This window comes from Oryctolagus cuniculus, chromosome 21 (genome assembly GCF_051225735.1).
Source record: "Oryctolagus cuniculus isolate XC-2025 breed Fujian yellow rabbit chromosome 21, ASM5122573v1, whole genome shotgun sequence".
NCBI classification, from domain to species: Eukaryota; Metazoa; Chordata; class Mammalia; order Lagomorpha; family Leporidae; genus Oryctolagus; species Oryctolagus cuniculus.
The window spans coordinates 17364115-17386549 of NC_142887.1; the positions used below are offsets into that span (position 1 = coordinate 17364115).

Genomic DNA, 22435 nt, shown 5'->3' on the forward strand with positions numbered 1-22435 from the left:
TCTCAACCCCTCATGGCCGCCCCTGATTCCTCCATGACCCCCTCCCGGGCTCCCCGCCCTCCTGAATGTCAACTCCAAGAGGTTTTGTTTCGCTTTTACAGCCTTATATGCAAGTTTGCTCAATTATGGAACATCGGCTGGGCACAAAGTCCTCGCTCGGCAAAACACCGGCGCGCCCCTCGAGCCGGCGCGCGCACCTGAGGAGCCGCAAGCCGAGCAGCCACGTGCGCGCCTGCGCAGCATGAAGGGGCGTGGCGCGGCGAGGGGGCGTGGCCACCCATCCGGAACTCAAAAGCGACGCCCCGGCGGTTTCCGACTGTGGCGGACACTTCCAGCCGAGGGACTGTCCCGTGGCAGCTGGGGGCGGCGGCGGGGGACGCGGAGGCTCCGGAGCTGCGACGATGGATGACCGCAGCCTGGAGGAGTTCCGACGGCGCTGGCAGGAGGAGCTGGCGCAGGCTCAGGCGCTGAGGAAGCGGCGGCGGCCCGAGGCCGCGGAGCGGCGGCCCCGGCGGCCCGAGGTGAACCCCGGGCGCGGCGAGCAGGCCTCGGGATACCTGGCGCTGGCCCAGGGCCTCCTGGAGGGCGCGGGGAGGCCCCCCGGGGCGCGGGCGACGCGGGCTGAGAGGTCGGACGCAGCGAGCCGTTCCCGCTCCCCTCCGTCCCGCGAGGGCGCTGGGGGCGGCGAGGCACTGGTGGAGCAGCTCATCCGCGACCTGGTGAGTGGCGTCGCCAGCTGCCCAGGCCCGGCGCGGGCCCGCCCCCCGACCCGCCCCCGCCCCCGCCACGAGTGGCGGAAGAACTCGGCGTGCTCCCGGTCGTGGGGGAAACATCGAGTAGCAGCGCGTGGAAAGTGCCTCGGGATCCGGCTTCCCCCCCCCCCCCCCCGTTTCGGCGGTGCCTGGCGTTCTGGGGTGGTCAGCCGGGGACTGTGTGCGTGTGTGTGTGTGTGTGTGTGCGCGCGCGCGCGACTGTCTCGCAGTGCTCAGGACGGCTGCCCCAACGCACACCGGCCCCAAACATCAACAAGTGTGCGGTTGAGAAATCCTGAACTTTGAGCAAGAGGACGCGAGAAATGGACAAGCAGGAGTTTTAACTTCTTTGGTGTACTGTTGACTACATAATTTTCCTGTGTCACTTAAAAGGAGGGGAAAAAAGGAAGAGGAGTCTTAGCGGTGCCGCTGGCTGCTGTAAGAATGAAGAGTCTTAATATTTTTTTTTTTAAATTTTTTGGGGGGGGGGGCGGAGATCGCTTGGAGAAGCAGGAGGGAGTTTGGGAGTCTTGGTTAAAAAAGCCTCCTTCTCCAAGCTGGCAGAATCAGGATCACCTGAGACGCATCCACAGCTCCCTCCCACGTTCAGAGTTAAGACAGTTTGGTTTGCTATAACCAGGCTCAAAGGAAATCACTTTTTTTTTTTTTAAGATTCATTTTATTTATTTGAAAGGCAGAGATACAGTGAGAGGGAGAAACAGAGAGAGAGGTCGGTGGGTCCTCCATCTGCTGGTTCATTCCCCAGATGGCTGGGCCGGGCCAAAGCTGGGAGCCTCATCTGATTCTCCCACGTGAGCGCAGGAACCCAAGGACCTGGGCGGGCCGTCTCCCACTGCCTTTTCAGGTGCATCAACAGGAAGCTGGATCCTAAGTGGAGCAACCGGGACTCGAACAGGTGCCCATATGGGATGCTGGTGCCGCAAACGGTGGCTTAACCACAGTGCCAGCCCCTACAGGTGTTTTTTTGTAAAGACTGAATTCTTTGAAAGGTAGAGTTACAGAGAGAAGGGGTTGGGGGTGGGGGGGGCCCAGATCTTCCACCTGCTGGTTCACTCCCCAAGAGCCCTACGGGGAGCGAGCTGAAGCCTGGAGCTTGGAACTCCCTCTGAGTCTCAAACGTGAGTGCAGGAGCCAGGTACTGGGGCCGCCTTCCGCTGTTTCCCCAGGTGCATTGGCAGGGAGCTGCATCAGAAGTGGAGCAGCTGGCGCTTGTATGAGATGCCAGCATTGCAGGCAGCGACTTAACCCACTGTACCACGACGCTGGCCCTGATCCTTACAGTTTTCCAATTGGCAGTGATTCTGTAACTGAAAGTTGTTTCAAAAAGTAATGACATTTTATGTAGCATGTAGTTTTTTACTCAAGTAACATTAATAGCCACTTTTTGAATTTTACCAAGTGTCTGGTCCTGTGCCCCGCTTCTAATTCTGTGAGCTAGCTGTTAACTCGCCTTTCACAAATGAAGAAAAACGAGTTTCTTATCATTTTTCTGGGGTTACTCAGTGGATAAACTTGGGGGGGTTGGATTCGAATCCAAGTCTTTTGGACTTCCACTCTCCCCAGGCGTGTGAATCACCTGAGACCTTGCTAAGTGCAGGTTTGGGCCTTGGCCAGACTGCTCAGTCAGTGTGCAGAGGGAGGGCTCAGACGGTGGGGCCTGCAGTGGGGCAAGTGTGAGATTTGGTCAGAGGACCATGTTCGCAAGGCCTTTCAGCCATGACACTTCTGAGGGATAGGCAGTAGACAAAAAATAATGGAGAAGCAAATCGAATATTCTGAAAACAAAAGGTCCCTCTCCAGGGAGCCCATCAGAATCGAGTGCCCTGGGTCGCATGCAGAAGCCTGCAGCACATGCCTGTGGGTGCTCTGCCCCCTCTGAAGCATCACGTCAGGTGCCACTGGGTGCTGCAGCCAGTCTTGGCACCCGTGATGTTTGAGAATACCTTGCAGGGTGGATGTTGTCACGCAGTGGGTTCTGCCACCACCTGCCGTGCTCATATTGTAGTATGCCGTAGCACACTGCCGGTTGCAGTCCCCGCCACTCCATTTCTGATCCAGCTTCCAGCTAGTGCATCCTGGGAGGCAGTGGATGGTGGCTCAAGTGTGTGAGCCCCTCCCACCCATGTGGGAGACCCAGATTTCTGGACTCCTGGCTTCAGCCTGGCCCAGCCCTGGCTGTTGGGGGTGTTTGAGGAATGAACCAGTGATCGCTTTGTCTCCACCAACCTTTCAAATAGATGAAAATAAACGTAAAAAAATAAAAAAGGAGTGTCTCATACAGCAAGTTTCCTTTAAGCACAAACACGCACTACCTTACAACCTTGAGTAACACTACTGTCAATAAAGTGATAATTCATTGTGTGATTACTTACCATCTCTTGGGTGCTGTTCCAGGGATTCAGAGACATATTCTGCAGCATTCCCAATGGGCCTCTGCAGTGGCTGTTTTCAACCCCAAGGTTGATGAACATTAGGAAAGTAACTGATTTTTAAGGGACAGGAAACCCACCCAGTAGGGTCACTGTGAGAAATAACATTTGTAGCGAAGAGCTAGATTCCTGTGTCAGTGCTGATAAGCCCCACTGCCCATGGGGCTGAGACTGCAGTGTAAACAATGAAGCAGGCACGGTGCTGTGCACTTGGTTTTCTCCCGGCTCCACAGGTGCTTGGTTCTGCATCTTTTCCAGGCCCAGTCACAGCTCTGTAATGCTGTGTTTCATAGGGGCAATCGTTTTTTTCTGTCACATTAATATTAAGCACGTTGGGTAGTGTAGGAATTGTCTTCTGGGAATATGGCCATCTTGTTCTTGTTTTTCCACTTAAAGTGTTTTTTTTTTTTTTTTTTTGGACAGGTAAAGTCATACATAATGAGAGAGAGAGACAGAGAGAAAAGGTCTTCCTTCTGTTGGTTCACTCCCCAAAGGGCTGCTATGGCTGGTGCTGCACCGATCCAAAGCCAGGAGCCAGGTGCTTCTCCTGGTCTCCCATGGGGTGCCGGACCCAAGCACTTGGGCCATCCTCCACTGCCTTCCTGGGCCACAGCAGAGCGCTGGACTGGAAGAGGAGCAGCTGGGACTAGAACCCGGCCCCATATGGGATGCCAGAGCCACAAGGCGGAGGATTAGCCAAGTGAGCCACGGCACCGACCCCCAAGTTTTTTTTAAATCAAACTTTGAACTGAAGTGTACAGATCATAAATGTACTACTCAACAAGTTTTCAGGCGTGTGTACATCCATGTAAGCATACCCAGATCCCAGAACAGCACCGCCCTTCACCTCCACATGTTCTCTTCCACCTCAGGGTAACCTCCAGCCTGCTTTCTAGCACAGTTCGTCTGTTTTGAACTGTGTAAATGGGATCATGTCCTAAACTCCTGTGTCTGGGTTCTTGTGCAAAGCCTTGTGTGTGAGATTGAATTCTCTAATGATACCACATTTTGTTTAGTCATCAGTAGTTGTGTGGTGGACATTATAGATAACTAGTTAATGACCAGTTTGGGGCTATCAGGAATAGGGCCCCTGTGAGCATTGTGTTCATCTTTTGGAACAAGTGTGCACATTTTTCTTAGGTATTAACTTAGAGTTGCTGGATTGCAGCATGTATCTCCCTTGGTAGATATTGGCAAACAATTTTCCAAATGGGTTGTATTGGTTTTCTCAGGTAGTAAATTGAGTTGGTGGAACATGGTATTTTACTTTACCATAAGTAACAGCCAACTGAGATGACATATGGCAGCTGAACTTGATCCTCTCATGGGTGTGGTGGTAGAGTGACAAACAGAAACATGCTTGCCATGTAGGAATGTGGTCCCAGTGTTGTGAGCTCTGTGTGTGTGTGTGTGTGTGTGTGTATGTGTATGTATATGTATTTAAGATTTATTTATTTGAAAGGATTACAGAGAGGCAGAGGAAGAGGCAGAGAGAGAAAGGTCTTCCATCTGTTGGTTCACTCCCCAATGGCTACAACAGCCAGAACTGAGCCAATCTGAAGCCAGGAGTTTCTTCTGGGTCTCCCACATGAATACAGGGGCCTAAGGACCTGGGCCATCTTCTGCTGCTCTCCCAGTTCATAGCAGAGAGCCGGATCAAAAGTGGAGCAGCCGGGACTCGAACCGGCACCCATATGGGATGCCAGCACTGCAGGCAGCAGCTTTACCCACTACACCACAGCGCTGGCCCCCTAGATATGTTTTTTAAATATTTATTTTCATCTACTCAAAGGTGGAGCAAATGCAAGAGAGAGAGCTTTCATCTGCTGTTGTATTCTCCACCCCCCACCCCCCCACCCCCCCACCCCCCCGCCCCCCCGCCTAGGGTAGCTAGGGCAGGACCATGATGAAACCAGGAGCCCAAATCCACCTAGTCTCCTGTGTAGGGGTAGGGACACAAGTACTTGGACATTCACCTACTGCCTCCCAGAATACAGTAGCAGAAAGCTGGATTGGATACACAGCAGCCTAAACTAGAGCTGGCACTCAGGTATGGGATGTGATGATCACAAGTGGCTGCTTAACCGGCTGTACCACAATGCCCATTCCTAGATTTTAAAAAGAACATCAGGAGTGTGTATTTGTATCTGTCAGTTTGTACTGGATAGTACAACTGTGGCTGAAAACAGCCATCATGCATTCAACTCACCGTTTTGCAGTGTGGCTGCACTTGGGTGTGCTCGCACATGTGCCTGAAATTAACTGCTGGGCTCCTTTTAGCTCTACTGCCTGGGGTTGGTAGTTGGCTGTGTGTGGGTGAGTGTGTCTGGTTATGAGTATCTCATTGTCCAACAACTTGGCCCAAGTGGGCCTTCTAAGAGTTACGAGAGTAGCAGGAGGGCAGGTCCCAGTGTGCAAGTGCTTTCGAAGTCTCCCTGGGCCATATTTGCTACTGTCATGTTGGCCAAAGCGTCGTATGGCCAGGCTCAGTCAGTGAGGACTTAGCCAAGTGCCTGGATATAGAGAGGCATGAACAAATTAGGGGCTGCTGCCACAGTAGTCTACCCCCAGACTCTTCCCTTTGAAGTAGTTGGTAAGTAAGAACACTGCAGGTCGAATAAAGACCTTTCTTGCAGCTCTGTCTGCCTTGGCTCACCAGTCTGTGTTCCTTGCCCTGCACCTTCCCCAGAATCTGCTTGATCTGTGGCGTGACAACTTGTGAAAAGAAAGATTTAGTTCCATTTGGGACTCCCCGGAAACTCTAGCAGAGGCTGAGCTACTTGACATGAAAGTGGGGGAAAAAAAATCCTGGTGCCTCCTACTCATACCCCTCTGCTGTTTTTCTCTGACTCTCGGCACACTGATTGCTGTCAGTGCGTTCTACGCATTTTTGGTGCCGTCTCCGCAAGCAGAGTCTCACTGGAGTGAGGACAGCTAATGAGTTAGCAATCGAGAATCGCCTTTTGAAGGGTAGGTGGGCAGCATTGCTTTTGACAGTCTGAGGCTTGGGTAGAGGCCAGAAGCTTTGATGGACAGGCACAGTTGAAATGAAACTTAGAAGTCACTCTGAATACCTGAATTGACACTTGATAGTCTTCCCAGCGTGTGGTTGAAGTAAGGAAAGAAATGACACGCTGTAGTGAGAGTGCCAAAGGCCGTAGGCTTGCTCACCCTCCCCTGCCTTCATTCCTCTTGCTTCATAATCTCGGGCTTCTTGGAGATACTGGAACCCCCGAGTAGGACTGCAGTTGTATTTCTGGCCTTAGCATGATGGTATTATCTGGTTATGTGGTCTCATTTTTTATTTTTTATTTTTTTTAAAGATTTATTTTATTTATTTGAAAGAGTTACAGGGAGAGGTCTTCCATCCGCTGGTCACTCCCCAGATGGCTGCAACTGCAAGAGCTGTGCTGATCCGAAGCCAGGAGCTTTTTCTGGGTCTCCCACGTGGGTGCAGGGGCCTAACGACTAGGGCCCTCTTCAACTGCTTTCCCAGGCCATAGCAGAGAGCTGGATCGGAAGAGGAGCAGACAGAACTAGAGCCGGTGTCCATATGGGATACTGGCACTTCAGGCCAGGGTGTTAACCCGCTGTGCCACAGCACTGGCCCCTGTGGTCTCATTTTTATTGAGGTGGTATCTTAGGGTTCTAAACAACACGTAAAAGACCCTAACTTGCATCTTGATTCATGTAACTGAAAATTGCAGGTGGTAGTGTTTGTTCTCTGTGCTTACATAGAGTAACTAGAAATCTCTCCTCCTCTTAATCCTGTTTCCCTTTTTGTTGGCTTTGTTCACAGGCAGACTGTCCCCTTTTGGAATCAAAGACTACTAGCAACTAAGTTTTATATTCTGTCTGCTTAGCAATTCAGGGGAATGAGAGCGTATATTTTCTGTTGTGTGCAGCACAAACCATGTTCCTAAATACTTGTTTGTCAGCACTGGGTCATGTTTTTATCTTTGAGGCAATCATCAGTTGAAATTGGCCAGACTTGTATTCAGTGCCCCCTCCTGAAGATAAGAGTCAGTCCCATCCAGATCACATTGGGTGGGAAGAAGGGGGTTTCCAAAAAGAAAAGAGAGGGGGTGGGCTTTGGCATATCCCCTGTTGGAGTGCCTGTTTTGAGTTCTGGCTCTGCTTCTGACCCAGCTTCCTGCTAATGTGCACCCTGGGAGGCAGCAGGTGATGGCTCAAGTATTTGGGTCCCTGCCCTTCATGTGGGAGACCTCGGGTTGAGTTCCAGGCTCCTTACTTTGGCCTGGCTGATGCAGGCATTTTGGGAGTGAACCAGTGAGTGGAAGACGTTTCTCTTGTCTCTCTGCCTTTCAGATAAAGTGAAAATAAGTAAGTTAAAAAAAAAAAAAAAAAGGGAGAGGGGCCGGCGCCGTGGCTCACTTGGTTAATCCTCTGCCTGTGGCGCCGGCATCCCATATGGGCTCTGGATTCTAGTCCTGGCTGCTCTTCTTCCAGTCCAGCTCTCTGCTGTGGCCCAGGAAGGCAGTGGAGGATGGCCCAAGTGCTGGGGCCCTGCACCCACGTGGGAGACCAGGAGGAAGCACCTGGCTCCTGGCTTCAGATTGGTGCAGCGCGCTGGCCGTAGCGGCCATTTGGGGGGTGAACAAATGGAAGGAAGACCTTTCTGTCTGTCAAAATAAAAAAGGGAGAACAGATGTTGAACAGAAGCAACAGCAACACAGGTCCACTTCAGTAGGGTGAAGCAGTGCTGTGGGAATGCACGTGTTCTATTGACCATGCAGATATGCATCACGTAACGGGCATGTTCTGAGAAATGTGTTAGTGGGTGTCACTGTGCAAATGTCATAGCGTGCACTCGCCCAAACTTAGATGGTATCACTGTCAGTCACTTGGCGAGGCTCTTGATTCAGTCCAGAGACACAGATGTATGAGGCTGCTGTCCACATAACACCGTACACTATTTACAGTCATTAGGTTTTTTTTAATAATTATTTTTTTGAAAGAGTTTCAGAGAGATCTAGAAAGAATCTTCTACCACTGGTTAATTCCCCAGATGCCTGCAAAGCGATGGCTGGGCCGAAGCCAGGAGTCAGGAATTCATCTGTGGGCCATCTTCTGCTGCTTTTCCCAGGCTGTTAGCAGGGCTCTGGATTGGAAGTGGAGCAGCTGGAATGGCTTAACCTGCTATGCCACAACACTGCCCCAGTCTTTGTTTTGTTTTGTTTAATAACTGGGAGTGTACTCTTAAAATCATGATAAATAATGCATAAAAACATAATCCAGTAACGCAGTTGTTGATTTTCATTATCAAATGTTATGTCTGTACTTAGGCGGCCTGCAGTGTGGCGGGTTTATTTACACCGTGTCACACACGGCAACATTGTGGTAGGAAGTTTTCAGCTTACATGGTCTGTGCTTGCAGTTTGTCTGTCAAGGTATCTCACTTCCTCTTTGCTGAAACTTACCATGACAAGCCCCCAGCCTCCCTCCCCCATGGGTTGGGAATTCCTGGAGGAAAGAGTCTGCTGTCTTATTCTCTCCCTTCCCCCCTCAGTGCAGGAGGGCCCCAGCTAAGGTCATTGAGTTGAAACAGGGCAGAATTGCTGCCTTGTAATAGCAACTTTATGAAGAGGATCTGGAGTTGTTAGGACCCTTGTGAGCATTCAGAACCTTCAGCTTTAAGATGGGAGTTTTCACATGTGCCACAAGTTTTAATACTGCAGGCCAATATGTGTCACTCCCTATCAACTTTTTTTTTTTTTTTTCCATATGGAATGCTGGCACTGGAGGTGGTGGCTTTACCTGCTATGCTAACACTGGCCCCATTAGCATTTATTTTTTAATTAATCAATTTACTTGAAAGAGTTACAGAGAGGCAGAGGCAGAGAAAGTCTTCCACCAGTTGGTTCACTCCCCAAATGGCCACAACATCTAGAGTTGGGCCAATCTGAAGCCTGGAGCTTCTTCCGGGTCTCCCACACAGGTGCAGGGGCTCAAGCACTTGGGCCATCCTCTACTGCTTTCCCAGGTCATAGCAGAGAGCTGGATTGGAAGTAGAGCAGCCAAGACTCGAACTGGCTCTCATATGGAATGCTGGCACTAGCAGCCGGTGGCTTTACCCACTACGGCACAGCACCGGCCCCGACTATCAACGTTTAACTTGTCAGAGCCTTTATCTGTGCTGCCAGCAAGATCAATTCCGTGCTTAACTGTCTTCGGCTTTTAAGTTAGGAGCAAATAAGGAAGTTCTTCCTGTGAACAGTCCTGGTCCTGCTCATACAACACACAACAGCAAACCGAGTCACATGTGGACTTGTTCCGTGATCTCCTGGAATAGCTCTTCTTCTCTGCTGTTCGTTGGCTTCCTTTTAAGGCTCGGCTTGAATTCCCTCCCCTATGTTCTCTTCCCTGATCCCTGCAGATTTCTGCCTTTCCTCCAACTAAAAAGTCCTGGTTGTCAGTGCCCGCACATTATTCATGAATTCGGTCTCTCTTTGGAGTCATTTTGAAATGGGCTCTGTATACCAGAACAACTTGTAACTTAGATCATTCCTTCATTGGAAGATTGTGCTGTTGAAGCAGCTTGGGGCTTCTCGCCTGCCATCTACAGATGCTCAGTCGGGGGCCTCGCAGTACCAGACACTGTTCTCAGCGCTGAGCTCCCAGCAGTGAACGGGACGGAACACAGCCTGTGCCCTCCTGTGTCTCACATTCTGGGAACTAGGAAGCTGGGCAGTGGCTGAATAATTGCCAGACATTAGATGCTCTGGGGAAAAATAAGGCAGGTCAGAGGGACAGGATGTGCCTGTGCTGTGAGAGGTGCTGTAATTTTAAATGGTGCCATGGCAGAAAGCCCTTCTGGGAAGATTGTATTTCACGGGAGACCAAAAGGAGGTGTGAGGGAGCAGGTTCCAGGGTGCCCTGGTGGGCACGCCCCCTGTGGCTGCACGCCCATGCTCAGAGGGCCCTGCGCTGGGTAAGTGCTCTGTTGTCTTGGTACTCTTTGTCTTTTTAAATTTATTTTTATTCTTATTTTATTCGAAAGACAAGGAGACCTTTCATCCATTGGTCACTCCACAAATGTTGGGGAGGAGTGATGGAGGGGATTGGGAGAGCTCTTGATAGATTTTTTTTTTTTTTTTTGACAGAGTGGACAGTAAGAGAGACAGAGAGAAAGGTCTTCCTTTGCCGTTGGTTCACCCTCCAATGGCCGCCACAGCTGGCGTGCTGTGACCAGCGCACTGCGCTGATCCGATGGCAGGAGCCAGGTGCTTCTCCTGGTCTCCCATGGGGTGCAGGGCCCAAGCACTTGGGCCATCCTCCACTGCACTCCCTGGCCACAGCAGAGAGCTGGCCTGGAAGAGGGGCAACCGGGACAGAATCCGGCACCCCAACCGGGACTAGAACCCGGTGTGCTGGCGCCGCTAGGCGGAGGATTAGCCTATTGAGCCACGGTGCCGGCCTTGATTGATTTTTTAAAAGACTGATTTATTTACTTGAAAGAATTACACAGAGAAGGAGAGGCAGAGAGGGAGGGAGGGAGGGAGGGAGGGAGGGGTCTTCCATCCGCTGGTTCACTCCCCAGTTGGCTGCACGGCTGGAGCTCCTCCTCCCTTGTCTTTCCTCTTTGCTGTGTCTCACAAGTTCTGATCCCCATTTAGACTAAAAGGGACTTTGAAAGCAGAGGTCCAGTCTCTTTGCTTCACAGAAACTTCTTCACTGCACACCCAACCCCCTGGGATTCCCCCGCACTCTTGCCCTAATTCTTTAGATTTGCCTGTCTTACCCCACTCCCCTTTTCTTTTTAAGATTTATTTATTTGAAAGGCAGAAGAGACAAAGAGATACTCCATTTTTCTGGTTCACTCTCCAAATGGTCTCAATGGCCACTATTTGTCTAGGTTACGGCCAGGATCCCGGAACGTGATCCGGATCTCCCACGTGGGTACGGTGGCCCAAGTACTTGGGCCATCTTCCATAGCTTTCCCAGACACATTAGCAGGGAGCTGGATCGGAAGTGGAGCAGCCAAGACTCACACCAGCACTCTGATACGTGATGCGGGTGTTGTAGGTGGTGGCTTAACCCACTGCGCCATGCCAGCCCCCGCCGACCTCCCCTGCCAGGGTCCCCAGGACAGTCGTGCAGAAGGTGGTGAAGGAGAATGTATCTGAGTTGGAAAACCTATTCTTGTTTTTTAAAAAAGTGAAGAAAATACATCAAATCTTATAGATGTTTATTGCACATCTGTGTGCAAGGCGCTGGGCTGGTTAGATTCTACAGTTCAGTTCCAGGGTCTGCTTGTGCAGTCAACAAATATTTAGTGAATACCTTTGGCTCTTTGTCATAGCCAGCGCAGGCAGTAGGTTAAATGTTAAGAGATTTGTGGACTGCTTGGGAATTTAACCACTCTTTGTAGCATTGTTTCTTTGGAGAAATTGTTTCCAAGTTCTCAATAGCTGGTATACTAATGAACTTGGGAATACCTTAGGGGGCTGCACTGCCGTTTGCAGTCTCCTGTATTCCATTTCACGTGACAGTGACTCATGTCGATAAGGTTTCAGTGCTCTGAGTGTGGATGCCGTGTCTGACATATTTACTAACAGCACCTATCACACCCCAGCACTGGCATGGCTCTCAATTCACATAGTGTTTTGGACATCAGTTACCTTATTTTAAAATGTGTTGCTTTTCTTGGTAAAAATATCTTGTGCTCAGTGTAGAAATACTTGGGAAATTCAAAGAGAATAAGAAGAAAATGGTATGAGGAGCCAGTGATGTGACATTGGGGGTAAAGCCTCCACCTGCAGTACCAGCATCCCATATGGGCACCGGTTCAAGTCCCAGCTGCTCCACTTTCCATCCAGCTCTCTGCTATGTCCTGAGAAAGAAGTAGAAGATGGCCCAAATCCTTGGGCCCCTGCACCCACATGGGAGACCTGGAAGAAGCTCTTGGCTTCGGATTGACCCAGCTCTGGCCATTGCAGCCATCTGGGCAATGAATCAGCGGACAGAAGACCTTTCTTTCTCTCTCTACCTCTACTTCTACCTCTACCTCTCAAATAAGTAAATAAAATCTCTAAAGAAAGAAAAAAAGGAAATTATATGAGTAGTATAGAAAGAAGGAAACAATCGCTTAGAGGCGATTCAGATGTTCTTTTTTCTTTATACATTTTTTGATTCAGATGTTCTTATTTTCTCTGATATAAAGAATGTTTTGAGGGTGGGTGTTTGCATCCTGTGTTGGAGTCTGAGTCTTGAGTTCAAGTCCCAGTTCCACTTCCGATCCAGCCTCTCACTAATCCGCATCCCGGGAGGCAGCAGGTGATTGCACAGTAACTGGGTCTCTGACAGCCATATGAGAGACCCAGGTGGAGTTCCTGCCTTCTGCCTGGCCCGTCACTGCCTGCTGTGGGCATCTGGGGAGTGAACCAGCAGGTGGATGATCTCACTCGGGCTCTGCCTTTAAAATAAATAAAAATAAATTTAATTTTTTTTGAGGAATACAAAATTTGATACAAATTGAAGATTGTAACTGGATGTCTAGTTGGATAGTGTTTGGGCCTTTTCACAGTCAGTTTTTTCGTCTCACAGAAGACACAGTGAAACTGGAACTCATTCCTTCTGAGTGAGATTGTGCCGGCCCCTCTTCTCAGTTTTGCACTATCTTTAAGAGTTTATCTTTGCACTTCGAGATAAACTCCTTAGAGCAGTCTCCTACTAGTCAGATTGAGGAGAAATGTTATTCTGAATCTCTTATTTGAGCCCAGGGTGTTTTTCTCAGTTCTTAAAACACCATCTAGAGAGCTCTTTCCTAGAGTTTGCCCTGGAGATGTCCACGGAGAACAAAACCCCAAGTCAAGTTTCTTCAGTTTTTACTGATTGGGCTCTCAGTAATTATCTTTTCTTCTGTTAAACAAGAGAAGACAGATTAAATTTCCAACGGGAAGGCACAAAACCAGTCCATTTACAGAATTAGTCTTACATTAGCACACAGGAGTACCAGTCTGCTCCCGTGGGAGGGATCTGTTTGCCATTTCTCTCAGCATTTTTGGAGTAGGTCCAGTAGACTTTGGGAAAATCTGCTGTTCACTGACTTTAAATCAGCAAGTAACATGACCCCTTTGTGTTTTTCCCCCTTGACTGGGCAGGAGGGGATGGGTTGGGTTTTGTGTGTGCCTGTGAGTTAGGGTTGTGCTTCTCACCTCGTGGTGTGCAGAAGCATCCCCTGAGAAGGAGATGCTTTCTTGAGCCCCCGCCCAGGGGGTGAGGGGCAGTAGGTCTGGGGGAGACCCTGGGCAGTTTTGTTTTTTTAAACTCAAAAGTGGTGTTGATGTGTTAATGGGGGACAAGAATCACCAGCAGTGGTAGAGAGCCAGTGTTGAAGAAGTAAAAGCCAGATGTGGGTTACTAAAAAGAGCCTTTTCCTTACATTTAAAGGAATGTCGCTGCTTTGAATTTATGGCTCTTCTTCTTCTTCTTTTTTTTTTTTTTTTTTTTTTTTTTTTTTTTTTTTTTTTGACAGGCAGAGTGAACAGTGAGAGAGAGAGACAGAGAGAGGTCTTCCTTTGCCGTTGGTTCACCCTCCAATGGCCGCCGCGGCCGGCGCACTGTGGCTGGCGCACCGCGCTGATCCGAAGCCAGGAGCCAGGTACTTCTCCTGGTCTCCCATGCGGGTGCAGGGCCCAAGTACTCAGGCCATCCTCCACTGCACTCCCTGGCCACAGCAGAGGGCTGGCCTGGAAGAGGGGCAACCGGGACAGAATCCGGCGCCCCGCCCGGGACTAGAACCCGGTGTGCCGGCGCCGCTAGGCGGAGGATTAGCCTAGTGAGCCACGGTGCCGGCCGAATTTATGGCTCTTCTGTCGCCTAAATTTGGCCAGTCTCACAACACAGGATCTGTTGGATTCACGCCAAATTAGTCTCTCAACATTTGTAGTCAAATTGATATTTTTATAGTGTGGCCAAGATTTCCTAAATTAATATTTCTACTGTCTGTCTTTCCTTATTTCCTGGAGTATCTTTGTTTCCAAAATGCTAAGTTGTCCACTTTGATGTTTTTAGGTAAATATAGAAGTTGAGTTAAAGCAACCCAGGGCGTTTTGCACATCTGTGTGCTTCCCATTAGTGGGGAATTCTGATAGCATCTCCTGGGTGACAGGGTGTTCTCTGCATGCATTGGCAAGTAGAATTCTTTGCTGTAGAAGAGCAGTTCAGGGCTGAAGATACTCTGCTGCTGCCAGTAGGATTCTGGTCGTTACTGGGCTGCGGCTTCGGTCTATGATGTGGCTTCACATTCTTCTTAAATCAAGCAGACCTATAAAAACTGGTGTGATCAGCCACGGGGTCAACATACTCACAGCTCTTACTCTTTTGTTGTGTTACTGATAGCAAATTCACAAGTTTGTTGGCGGGTTGGTATAATGATATCAGTCTCACCTGCATTCCAGTGTGCCTCCCTTAGGGACAAGGAGAGGGAAGTAGGCTACCTAGACTGATGTCTTTAGAGCTGTGCACAGAATCCTCTGGAATGTGTCCATAACGTGACTGATGGGTCGAGTCTGCTGCTCTGGGGAAAAGCATACTCTCGACTCGCAGATTTGCATGTGGGTGGTGGTTCAGTGGGTTGGTTTCAGAGAGGTTCTGAGTTGAGGCAAGAGTGCAGACATTGTGCCCAGGCAGTGACTACCCAGGGGCGGCAGACTGCCCTCTGAGATACAACTTGGCCAGACAGCTTGCTTGGCAAGGGCAGTGCCCAGGAAGAGAGTTAACTGTGAGCTGATGGCAGGCAGCTTTCTCATCTGGGGAGAGGGTCTCTGACCTGAAGGGGGCACCCAAGTGACACATCTGCCCCCCTCCCCAAGTATTTATTGTGTCTATTAGAAGAGCCATTGAGGCACAGTCTTTTTTTTTTTTTTTTTTAAGATTTATTTTATTTATTTGAAAGAGCTACAGAGAGAGTAGAGACAGAGTTGTCTTCCATCCGCTGGTTCACCCCCGAGATGGCCGCAACAGCTAGAGTTGCGCTGATCCGAAGCCAGGAGCCAGGAGATTCCTCTGGGTCTCCCATATGGGTGCAGGGGCCCAAGGACTTGGGGCATCTTCCATTGCTTTCCCAGGCCATAGCAGAGAGCTGGATCGGAAGAGGAGCAGTCGGGACTAGAACTGGCGCCCATATGGGATGGGAGCACTTTAGTCCAGGGTTTAACCCTCTGCGCCACTGCACCGGCCCCAACGTGCTGTTTTATCTATGGTGTGATCTACACCCTGACAGCATCCTAGGCTCTAGCCCCAGCTGCCATTGCTGGAAGCCAGGTGGCCACATGGCCCAACCATCGGTGTCAAATCCACTCCCATCCTAATGGGATTTGCTGCTCCTACTTCCCTGCCCGCCCCCTCCCCCAACAAAGTTTTAAAAGGACCTGCTCCTGAACACCCTCCCCCCTTCTCTCTCTCTTCCTTTCTCTCCGTCTCTCTCTTCCTTTCTCTCCGTCTCCTGATCTCTCACTGTCTCTCTTACACTTTCCTTCTCCCTCTCTTCCTCTGTCGAGTTTCCCTAATAAACTCTTTCCCTTAAAAAAAAAAAAAAAAAAAGGCCATTGATACAATGTCTTGCCAAAATTATTCCAGGCACAGCATGAAACCTTAACATTGATCTCTTGACCTTTTAGGTCTGCAAATCAAATTTCTTTTCTTTCTTTCTTTCTTTTTTTTTTTTTTTTTTTTTTTTTTGACAGGCAGAGTGGACAGTGAGAGAGAGAGAAAGAGAGAAAGGTCTTCCTTTTTTGCCGTTGGTTCACCCTCCAATGGCCGCCGCGGCTGGCGCGTTGTGGCCGGCGCACCGCGCTGATCCGATGGCAGGAGCCAAGTACTTCTCCTGGTCTCCCATGGGGTGCAGGGCCCAAGCACTTGGGCCATCCTCCACTGCACTCCCTGGCCACAGCAGAGAGCTGGCCTGGAAGAGGGGCAACCGGGACAGGATCCGGCGCCCCGACCGGGACTAGAACCCGGTGTGCTGGCGCCGCTAGGCGGAGGATTAGCCTAGTGAGCCGCGGTGCCGGCCTACAAATTTCTTAAGCTGGGTATCTTTTTTTTTTTTTCTTACTATGTTGCTGTTTATTCTCCTGCCATTAACCAACCAGTGATAACAGCAGGACATGTCATTTACATACAAGAAAGATGGGTGTTTAATCTGTTTTGGAGTTGTAATTTTTAAAAAGACTTTATGTGTAAGACAGTGACAGGGGGAGATTCCATCTGCTTGCTTGCTCCCCAAATGGCTGTAACGGCTGGGTCTGGGTCAGGCTGAAGTCAGGAGCCTGGAACTCTGGGTCTCTCACATGGATGGCGTCTTCAGCTGCCATCCCATGTGCATTAGCATGGAGTTGGATTGGAAGTGGAGCAGCCAGGACTTGAACCTGTGTTGCAGGTGGCAGGTTAACCTGCTGTGCCACATTGTCAGCTATTGAGTTGTAATTCTAAGTGTACAGTGACTTAAAAATTTTTTTTGACCCTTTAATGTTGGTGTTTACGAAATCACAGTTCAGTGCTTTGGAACAGTGGTCACCCTTCAGAACTTACAAATGTTCCACCATCGCCATGTGTGCCTTCCCATGAGCCCAGCACAGGGTCTCTGGTGTGTTGGTGTGGTGGCTGTAATACACCACGGACTTGTTTGCAGCCTTTCATCGCCTGTGCACCAGAGCAGAGGCTTCTTGAGTTACTACACAGGTCTAGCCTTTTAAAGATGATTATTTTTAAATTTTATTTTATAAGAGACAGAGCTGTCACCTGTTGGTTCATTCCCATTGTGCCTGCAGTAGCTGTGGCTGAGCCAGGCCAAAGCAGGGAACCAGGAACTTGATACAGCTCTTCCAGATCAGTGCGGGAACCCAGCTACTTGAGCCATCATCTGCTGCCTCCCAGGATCCGCACTGGCAGGAAGCTGGAGGCGGGAGTAAACCCAGGCACTCTGGATTAAGTGGATTTTAACCACTACACTAAATACTTGCCCCGATGATGATTTTTTAAAAACTCCTGTTACATGGATACTTCTAGTGTTCACACTCCTGAGTACAGTCTGCTTCACTATCTTCTCACTGCTCCTGTTACTAGCTATCACATACTTACAATATGGCAGGGCTGGGGAGATGACGTCCCTGTGTGAGCAGGCTGGTACTGTGGGGTATGGACAGGCATGCGGCAGACACACTACCACCAGAAGTGTCACACACACTACCAGAAGTGTGCCTTTTCTGTATTAGACTACTTGGAAACAATGCAGATGATGTCAGGAGTGACAAGTGCAGAAGCTGGTCCATAGTGAGTCCTGAATAGGACCCACTGAAGAAAGCAAGGCCTGGCGTGTCTCGACAGTGAAAAGCTAAACGAGACTTCAGTCTGCACTAGTGCAGGCTTTTGTCTGCCTTTGTTCTGGTCCCATGAGGTTAGGGGACATTCTTCTCTGGTGTCTTTACCAAATAGGCCTCCCCACTTAGTGTAGATGGGGGTCGTCCAGGGTGACAAGTGATGATCTGCCTTGTGTACAGCCCTCTGTGGCCGCAGGGGCTCCCTTGCACATTGTGGTGAGGAGTCTCAAGTTGTGTGAGACTCTGAGCGAGAGTTGTGCCTCTTTGTTGATGCGGGAAGCCAATTAGTTGTGGGAGGCGAACTAGCCTGACATTAGACCAATAACTTTCCATTATTTTTTTAGGCAAGAACCCCTGTGTCTTCCAATTACACTTGCAGATTTTTTCCTGTTTTTTTTAGTATGGCCGATGTTTCTCCCTTGATTTCACATTCTGTTCCTTCTTTGCCCAAGAGGCTTGTCAGTTCTTACTCTTTTTTTTTATGTGTGTGTATCCTCTAGAGATCCTTTTTGGCCCTCATACTTAGCCTTGCTCTGTTTTTGCAGTTGAATATCACATTCTCTTCATATGTTCTGGATTATCTTTTAGCCCTGAGTCTCCTAGATGAACAGAAATATGATTCCAGAAAAATCTTTACACTGAATCTTAGTAATGTCCAAATCAGTGTTCACAGTCCCTTAAACATGCTGAGACTGTTTTCTGTTTTGAGGCTGTAGCCTTGCAATACGTAAGACTGTTGTGTTTGCATGGTGAATTAACAATTCAGCAACCAGTCACTGATGTCAGCCAAAGCTTATTAAAAATGAATTTTATTAAGTGAGTTCTGTTGGGACAAAGAGCACAGCTTTCTCTTGCTTTGCAGAAGCAAGTACCAGAGTGCGCGTTGGCAGGTGGATTTGGGAGCAGGCAGAGGGGTGCATATGCACGTTTGGCTTTTTCTGTTTCACACTCATGTTTCTTTGTGCTACCAAGATCGTCATGACAGCCTTATCTCTCAGCTGAAGTCTGTTACCTCATCTCTAATTGCCCATCCAAAGGCAGGCAAGCTCTAATTTCCCTACATTAATAAATGACACCGAAGAAGAACTTCTTTGTTTGCACTGGCTGCCTCAGGTTAACCCACATTAAGCCCCCAAGAGGGTTGGGAAACCTGTCCTGCTCCAGCGGCCAAGGACGGTGTGGTGTCCCCTCACAAGCAGCGTCTGTTTGTTTACTTTTCACTCGTGTTCACAGCCCTGTTTTTTTCTGATGAAAACATTCAGTGCCCTAGGTCCGCCTTTCCCCAGCTGTGGTACTCAGTGCCCACCGAGCTGGGGGCGATGGCAGTTGTCCTGGGCGCTGGGTGGCTTCCTGGATTTCAGGGCTCCCTTTCTTGGCTGCCTGCTGCCCACCTTGCCTTACAAGCCAGGGGGGCTGCCACACATCTCTGTACAGCTTCCCGTGGTGTACCCCAGTGTGTACAATGGTGCCCTTGCCTCTCCTTCTTGAAGCCTTGTGGCAAAGGGTTCTGTGGCTTTCCTAAGTGAATGTGGGGCGGGGGGGCGGTTGTGGGGGTCGGAGCTGGGTGTGGCTGGCAAGTCCTGCAGCGGTTCTGTAGCTGCTCTGTGAGGCAGTGAGAAGGCCTGCTCCTGGGACACAGCCTTGTCTCTCAGCGCCGCCTGAGGACAGTCATTCAGAGGGCCTGCAGCCATGAGTTATTTTCATATCTCAGAATTGTAAGCTTTGTTCTTTTTTCCCCTCAGAACGAAATGGATGATGTGCCCTTCTTCGATGTCCAGCTGCCTTATGAATTGGCCATCAACATATTTCAGTATCTGGGCAGGAAAGAACTAGGACGGTGTGCGCAGGTAAGCTATGGTTAACGGGTTCGAGAGCTTTCCAGATGGTGGGTAATATACAGGAAGATCCTGGGTAAGAAACTTTACTTATAAAGTTACATACTTCACAGAATCAGCTAACTGGATAGCAGCTCTCCTTAAAGGAAGGCACCCTTGAACTTACAGGATTGTGTTCCACGACACTACTTCTGGGGCCGTTTGCTTCAGAGCACTGTCATCCCTGCATTCAAGTTATGGCTGACCTGTGGCAGTGAGCGCCAGGCTGCAGCTGGCTTGTGCTGTTGATATACTCACCATTTTTTATTATTACTATTTATTTTTTATTTATTTTTATTTATTTTTTTGACAGGCAGAGTTAGACAGTGAGAGAGAGAGAGACAGAGAGAAAGGTCTTCCTTTGCCGTTGGTTCATCCCCCAAATGGCCGCTATGGCCGGCACTGCGCCGATCCAAAGTCAGGAGCCAGGTGCTTCCTCCTGGTCTCCCATGCGGGTGCAGGGCCCAAGCACTTGGGCCATCCTCCACTGCACTCCTGGCCACAGCAGAGAGCTGGCCTGGAAGAGGGGCAACCGGAACAGAATCCAGTGCCCCAACCGGGACTAGAACCCCGGGGTGCTGGCACCACAGGAGGAAGATTAGCCAAGTGAGCGCCGGCCACTACTTATTTTTTTAAAAAAATTATTTATTTGAAAGGCGGAATTGCAGAGAGAAAGAGAGACAGAGAGAGATCTTCTGTTTTCTGGTTCACTCCCCAAATAGCCATACCAGTCAGAATTGGACCTATTCAGAGCCAAGAGATTCCTCCGGATCTCCCACCTGGGTGCAGGGGCCCAAGCATTTGGGCCATCTTCCACTGCCTTCCCTGGCACATTAGTAGGGAGCTGGATTGGAATTGAAGCAGCCAGGACTCAAACTGGCGACCATATGGGATGCTGGCACTGTGTGTGGTGGCTTTACCTTATGCCACAGCATGGGTCCCATACTCACCATTTATAGTGCAAAGATGTGAGCCCTTGGTTACATCAAGCCCGTTGTTACCTTGGTAGCTGTGCGTCAGCTGGGGATTGAAGAGTTAAGTTGGGTTTTAGGTATATAGTGCACATTGCCCTTGGATCTCGCTTGGTGTGAGTCCCGTGAGAATAGAGACCCAGTGAGGGGACTGCAGATCAGTGCCACCTGCTTTGGGTTCACTCTGGGGTAGATGCCAGTGGAGTGGAGTGGCTGGGACGATCACCTAGACCAAACTTCATTTTGGATGTGAATCTGGGGGGACTCTTGATAAAAATGCAAATTCGGAGTTAGAAGGTCTAGGTTGGGGCTTGATGGTCTACATTTCTTTTTTGTTTTTTTAAGACTTACTTATTATTTTTTAAAGATTTGTTTTATTTGAGAGTCAGAGTTACAGAGAGGGAGAGACCAGTCTTCATCCACTGATTCACTCCCCAAATGGCTGCGGTGGCCAGAGCTAGGCCAGTCTGAAGCCTGGAGCCAGGAATTTCTTCGGGGTCTCCCATGCGGGTGCAGGGGTCTGAGCACCTTGGGCCATCTTCCACTGCTTTCCCATAAGCAGAGAACTAGATCGTAAGAGGAGCTGCTGGGACCTGAACTGGCACCTGTATAGGATGTGGGCGCCGCAAGCAGAGGCTTAACCTAGTACTCCACAGCGCCAGCCTCAAGACTGATTGATTTTCATTTGAAAGGGAGAGTTAGAGAAAGGAAGAGACAGAGATCTTCCATGTGCTGGTCCGCTCCCCAAATGGCTGCAGCAGCCAGAACTGGGCCAGACTAAAACCAGGAGCCAGGAGCTTCTTCCTATCTCCCAAGGGTTCAGGGGCCCAAGCACTTGAGCCATTCTCTGCTGCTTTCCCAGGCTCATTAGCAGGAAGCTGAATCAGAAGTGGAGCAGCCAGAATCGAACGGGCGGCCATATGGGATGCCAGTGCTGTAGGCTGTGGCTTAACTCACTAAAGCCATAGTGCCAGCCCTGATGGTCTTTGTTTCTAACCAGGTGACACAAGTGTGGCTTTGACCATACTTTGAGAGGCAAAGGTTTATGCCAAGAGCATATAATTGAGTTTTCTTTTATTAGAATTTATTACTTGTAATTGATAAATAAAAGTTGTATTTATTGTGCAGTATAATGTTCTGAATATGTATGCTTTGTAGGATGGCTCTGCTAAGCAAATAACATACATTACCTCACATGCTTATTTTTTGTGGTGAGAACGCTTAAAATGTACTTTTTAAAATTTAATTTTTAAGATTGATTGATTTATTTGAAAGGCAGAGTTGCAATGAGAGAGGTCAGTCTTCTCTCCACTGGTTCACTCCCCAGATGGCCAGAGCTGAGCTGAGCTGAGCTGATCCGAAGCCAGGAGCCATGAGCTTCTTCTGGGTCTCCCACACAAGTGCAGGGGCCCATAGATTTCGGCCATCTTCTACTGCGTTCACAGGCCATAGCAGAGAGCTGGATCAGTAATGGAGCAGCCAAGACTCAAACCGGCACCCATATGGGATGCTAGCGCTGCAGGCAGTGGCTTCACGTGCTGCGCCACAGCACCAGCCACAAAATGTACTGTCTTAATAATTTTCAAGTATATAATATATTGTTATGGACTGTAATCACCGTGCCATACAAAGGACCTCTTGACCTGATTTCTCTGTCCAACTGAAATTTTCTATCCTTGGACCATTGTCTCCCCCAGTCCTCTCCTCAACCCCCAGCCTGGGTAACCGCCATTTTGTTCTCTACTTTGATGAATTAAACTTTTTTTAGATTTTATATATAAGTGAAATTAGGTGGTATGTGTCTTTCTGTGCCTGGCTTATTGCATTTAATCTAATATCTTCTAGATTCATCCATGTTATTGCCAATGATAGAATTTCTTTCTTCTTAAAGGCTGGATAATATTCCACTGTTTATCTGTAACACATATCTGTTACCTGTTTGTCCATTGAGTTCCTGTCTTGGTTGTGAACACAGAAGTGCACATACCTCTTCAGCATAATTTCTTTCCTTTGGGGTGGCTGGGTCAGATGGTAGTTGTATTTAGT

The 22435-nt window shown here is 49.3% G+C and overlaps 1 protein-coding gene across 7 annotated transcripts in view; it reads left to right on the forward strand.

Moving 5' to 3' along the window:
* The first annotated feature begins 274 nt into the window (after positions 1-274).
* The window catches only part of FBXW8 (F-box and WD repeat domain containing 8), a 131613-nt gene continuing 109452 nt past the window's right edge, over positions 275-22435 (forward strand). For 4 of the 7 annotated variants that reach the window (XR_011385213.2, XM_051826628.3, XM_051826627.3 and 1 more), the window contains exons 1-2: positions 290-719; positions 19287-19391. Coding sequence is in view for 6 of the 7 variants with exons in the window: in XM_051826628.3 (XP_051682588.1) it covers positions 402-719; positions 19287-19391 (423 nt within the window). In the remaining variant the exon portion in view is untranslated. Of the gene's footprint in view, positions 720-19286; positions 19392-22435 lie in introns of all 7 variants that reach the window. The other 3 variants (XM_070065976.2, XM_070065977.2, XM_051826629.3) reach the window with 2 other exon arrangements.